At 27.8% G+C, this 5398-nt stretch overlaps 1 protein-coding gene across 1 annotated transcript in view; it reads left to right on the top strand.

The window, feature by feature from the left end:
* Positions 1-2209: 2209 nt before the first annotated feature.
* The window catches only part of LOC116851345 (death-associated protein 1), a 7908-nt gene continuing 4719 nt past the window's right edge, over positions 2210-5398 (top strand). The window contains exons 1-2 of the mRNA XM_032830665.1: positions 2210-2489; positions 2669-2768. Of these exons, the coding sequence (XP_032686556.1) occupies positions 2438-2489; positions 2669-2768 (152 nt within the window). The 5' untranslated portion in view covers positions 2210-2437. The remainder of the gene's footprint in view (positions 2490-2668; positions 2769-5398) is intronic.

Genomic DNA, 5398 nt, shown 5'->3' with positions numbered 1-5398 from the left:
CATGTACAACAATAATTTTAGAATTATTTAGTATAAATTATACTTATTAAATAAGAACAAATTACCTGAAATTATAACAATCGTTTCTATATTATTTTATTCACGTGTCACAAAACCATGAGGGAGAAGAATGTAAACCGCATTATTACATGTCACGTTAGATGTGTTCGGGGAGCTTGCTATTAGTGCTACCGTGTCATTCTATCCTTGTTGTATATCTAAGGAGCGATAAAGATAGAACAACGCGGTAACGATGGTAGCGTGCTCCCCGAACGCACCCGTTATCTGGATGAATGTTGGTTCAGCTACAATAGACCGCGTAATTCAAAAGTTTAAATCCTTATCCTCTTAAAGGATATCTTAATCAATTTAATCCTGATATAAGAAATATAATATTCAAAATTTATCTACTTGTTTTATCATCAATTTACTTACCGGCTTTTAATTACAAATTAATTCTGTACAATTAACAATAAGTGGCATATAACAATGCAATGTAACTATGTTAAAATAGTTATATATTGCATATGAAAATTGTAACATTACATCAAAATTACATAAATGTAACATTTCTTGTGTAACATGTTACATCCAAGTTACATTAATGTAATTTTCTTATAACCAGAAAGTAACTAACAATATAACAATTTCATTTACATGTTATATTGCGTTAATAAAATGAAGATATATAACCTCGACATTAATTAAATATAACATTCGTTATATTACGTGTTACTCCTGTATTACGTTGCAGTTACATTTTGTGTTTGCTGGGTATTATATTATATTAGTATGATATTTCTATAAGGGTGTTGCAATAATATTTCTGTAATATTTCAATAAAATATGTAAAGGTGCAAAATTTCAGTAATATTTCTGTAATATGTCACTGTGATATATAATATTACTACTATATTGCAATATCTCCGCAATATTTCTATAATCCCTTATAGAAATATCATACTAAGAATCATTGATAATTACTTATTATCCAGTATTTTTAATACTGAAAATAAGTAATTATCAATGATTCTTAGTATGGTATTTCTATAAGGGATATCACGTGCTGTGTGGGATTTTTATAATATTTAAGAGATATATAAATATTTTTTATCTATTGAATCTAAGGTCACAAAAATATTTTGTAAATATATTTGTAAACATATTTATGAAACATTTTAGTAAATATTCATAAAATATTCAAATAAATCTTATTTGAATATAAATATTTTGTAAATATATATATTTTATAAATCTGCTTGTCTAGATTACTTTAGGATAAATTATGAAAAGATAAAATATTCTATTAATATTAAAATTATAAATCTGTAGAAAATATATATTTCATATAAAATAATACATAAAATACATGCAATAAATACTTAAAATAAACTTACATTTTACTTACTGCATACAATTTATATTACACTTTAACTTTCTTATGCATACATATCTTAACTTTGCAAACTTCGTCGGTATGCTTTCACTGCCTATACGTCATCACATTTCAATTGGCTTTCGTTGTTCATTTTTAATGGACGTAGAATTCTTATGTCAAATGCCAATTGTCGTATAACCATAAAAATTAAAGTTACTATAAGAAATTCTACTCACTTTGTACATAATATACGAGTATAGTATTACATTATTTTTCACATTTAAACCACATCGCTTGATGCTTAAAAATTTTTATGGAAACTTACACAATTTACATGTAAAGAAGGACATGTACGAGCAAACTGAAAGTTCACGTGAAATATTTCACGTTTTGAGAATTTACCTTTCACGGTTAACGTTCGTCTCATTTATTAAATTTACTCATATTGTATTATTATATTATAACTATAAATTTAAGTTGTATAATGTTTATTAATGTGTTATGTATTACATTGCGTATACTGTAATTACATTTTAATAATTTATATTACATAAATATTGCTTTCCACATTTTCATTGTTCACTTTTCATGTGAAATAACGGGAGCGTCCCGATTGGCCACGGTACGATTGAACACAACCAATCGATGAAAAGAATTATCTAGTGAATTATTAAGTCGAACCAATCATTACAATCTGTGTCTAATCGTATCGTGGTCAATCGGGTCCCACCCTGAAATAACTTACAGTAAAAAGTGAAAAATGAAAATGAAGTTCACGTAAAAGATTCATGATTACTACCCTGGACTTACATATACTGTAGATTTTCCATTCGATAGTGAATATCGGAACGTAGCCTCAATAATGCCCACCATCATATTTTCTGAACGCACCTGTTATAACGTAAGAGTTGAATGAAGTAGTGGAAAGCAAAGAGAGGATATACACAGTGCGCGCAACATCAGTGACGAGTAGCAAAACAGAAGTAAGAACATATTGCAACGCGTTGCACAGGATCTGGATTACGTGTGACGTTTCATTAGACGCAAAAGTCAATAGATATGTCGAGCGAAGTGGACGAATGCAAGTTGAAAGGCGGACATCCGCCAGCAGGTTAGTGATTTTATTGCATTTTCTTTTCCCAAATATGTGAATAATATGAATGTAACATATTTATGATATTAAAATCTTCCATATGTATCTGTCGATCGCGATTTCAAGGTCAAATTTTCGTCTAAATGACTTTTAATGTTGCGTCGTATTACTTGCATTATTCTATTTTTTTTTTTTAGTAAAGGCAGGTGGTATGAGGATAACGCAGCATAAGACGCCCAAAGATGAGCGCGAGACAAAGTCTAACAAGGACATGGAGGAGAGTAGACCATCCAGCAGGTAAAATATTAAATGAGATTACGATTTTCTAATTGTCGATAGTGTAACAGATTGTTGCGTATTAAACTGATATATTTAAATAGCTCTTATCCTTCGATATACGAGATAATCATAATTTAATGACAAATATACTCGTTTTACTGCATTAAACCTTTGTTCCTTTTTATTCAATACTTATGTACTGGTTTTACTAAAAACAGAGACAACCTAGTTAAAAAATCAAACCTATAGAATCTTTCAGCATAGAAATTATGAAACTGATATATGCACAGAATCATATTAAAGAAATTTATGATACGAAAGAATTTTTAAGTTGTGTTTACAGAATTACATATTGCTTTGTAAAAAAGATACTCTTAGATTAATAGTATTTTCAGCATTATATATTAAATAAAGTCCAAATATATATATATATATATATATATATATATATATATATATATATATAGTAAATGTTGAACATATGGATTTTGGTATCATATGGTTATTGATAAAATATTTCAGTATATTATAATTATTATATGTAATTATACATGTACAATATGATCCATAAATGTTCACTTAAAATATTCCAGACATTAAGAAAAATATAAATATTCTGAACAAAAATTCTAAGATTTTGAGAGGAGTAAAGGTGATAATACTTATTCAGCCTTAGAATGGTTTTGAAAAACACTATCAAGATAAATTTTTTAAGTAGACTTATATGGTTTTTTAAACATAAATTGATTTATCTGGTCATTCTGTGTATAAAAGTACTGGGGTAAAATCATCAAAAAGTGGATATATTCCAATTATTTTATATTTTATTTATGATACTTTTTAGTACAATATATGAAATATTTGAAAAAAGTATCAGGATAAAATATAAAATATCTTAGAAGGTATCGACTTTTCAATTATTTGCAATACTTTTATACGCAACATATAATTACATTTAAGGAAGTAAATTTGACCTTTGCAAAAGTTTTCAAGGTCATTGCAAAGTTAAATATATATTACTATTTTATTTTACCTTTAGAAATCTTAGAACATCTGTCGAAAACATTTTTCGTTTTTTCCTTCATTTTCGAAATATTTTAGGTGAGCATTTAAAATAAGTCACCCTGTATATATACATATATACATTTTTTCTTATACTATCTGACATAAGATAAAATAATTGCAAGTAAAAACTTGAAATATCTTCATAAGTGGCTTGAAATATCTTCTGTTTTTATGATCTATTGCTATCAGATACTAAGTTTAGATAAGCGAAATTATCAGCGTCTTGTACATAACACAATGTTGCATAATTAAAATATGAGTATAAGTGAGCAAATATTTATATGTGTGATAACTAGGCCTGTCAATTATTCATAAAAAAATGTGATTGTAAAGCAAAATTTAAATTTCAAGTAATTTAAAGTTTAGAAGATAATTGCATAAAATTTTCTAAATAGATATTTTATCCTGATAATTCTTAGAATACTGTGAATGTATATACTTGACCAATATACCATATATACGTTGTCCTAGAACAATTTACGAAGCTCTCGTGAGAACATAGAGCAGATCAAGGTAAACATAAAAGTCCTATATCGTTTTGCAATATTCATAATCGAGAAATTAATTAATAAAAAATTAAGAAAAAGCATGTGCTGAATAATGGTAGAGGACGGACCGCTCGAGTCACAACGCGACCCAATAATATATTGACGCGTAGCGATTGGAAGAACAACGCACCCTATATTTATATCGCTGCGCTTCTACATCTCGTCTTGGCGCGGTGCGGCAAAATGTAAGAGCACAACGATTTAAGTAATAGTGCGTTGTTCTCCCAATCGCCATGCGCCGATATAGGGTCGGTGCTCCATTTGTGACCAGTTTAAGGAATCTTTCAAATTATTTAATCTATGATTCATGTGTTTTCTTTACGTAAGTGACAATATTTTGTTTTTACAGCATTTCTATTGGTCATGTTTCTCGCTAACGAATGTAGAATTTTCTTTCTTCTTTAACTAAATATTTATAACCGAATGTATATACGAACTGCTGCATTTTCTTGTTCAAAATGTTAAGGATACGAGATGAAATAAACGTTAGAATTATTATATAAGAGACATGATTGTGAGTAAATGTTTCTATAATCGGCAAGTCTAAAAGTTAGTCTCAATATGCATAACGCCGTATTTGATTTCTATTAAACAAAAAATAATAGTTGTCGAAAGATCATGTATTAATATAATGCTCTATTTTCGGCTATAGAGTGGCCAGAACTGGTTGTTGTGTTGTTCCAGTTGTGGCCAACAAAAATAACGAATGTGTTTTGTGTCAAATTATAACATTTGTGGCAACACAATACAAAATCCATAGTTTTTACTGGCCCCCACTATTGTGCTTTGAAAAATTATAAAAGTATAGTAGTTATTTGTCTGGAAACAAACTTTATATATATACATAATTACACATTGTAAATACACTTATTTTTATGTTTCTTTAGATGGATAATAAGAAAAGCTCTGAAAAGAAAACTTTAGAGATAAGCAAGTACAAAAGAAAACTTTTTATGTATACACCATCAAAAATTAAAGATATTATATATATATATATATATATATATATATATATATATATATATATATATATAT

This window comes from Odontomachus brunneus, unplaced genomic scaffold (assembly GCF_010583005.1).
Source record: "Odontomachus brunneus isolate Ranch 3 - 2012 unplaced genomic scaffold, Obru_v1 Obru_scaffold_172, whole genome shotgun sequence".
In the NCBI taxonomy this organism is placed as follows: domain Eukaryota; kingdom Metazoa; phylum Arthropoda; class Insecta; order Hymenoptera; family Formicidae; genus Odontomachus; species Odontomachus brunneus.
This window is presented reverse-complemented; position numbering and strand designations above follow the sequence as displayed.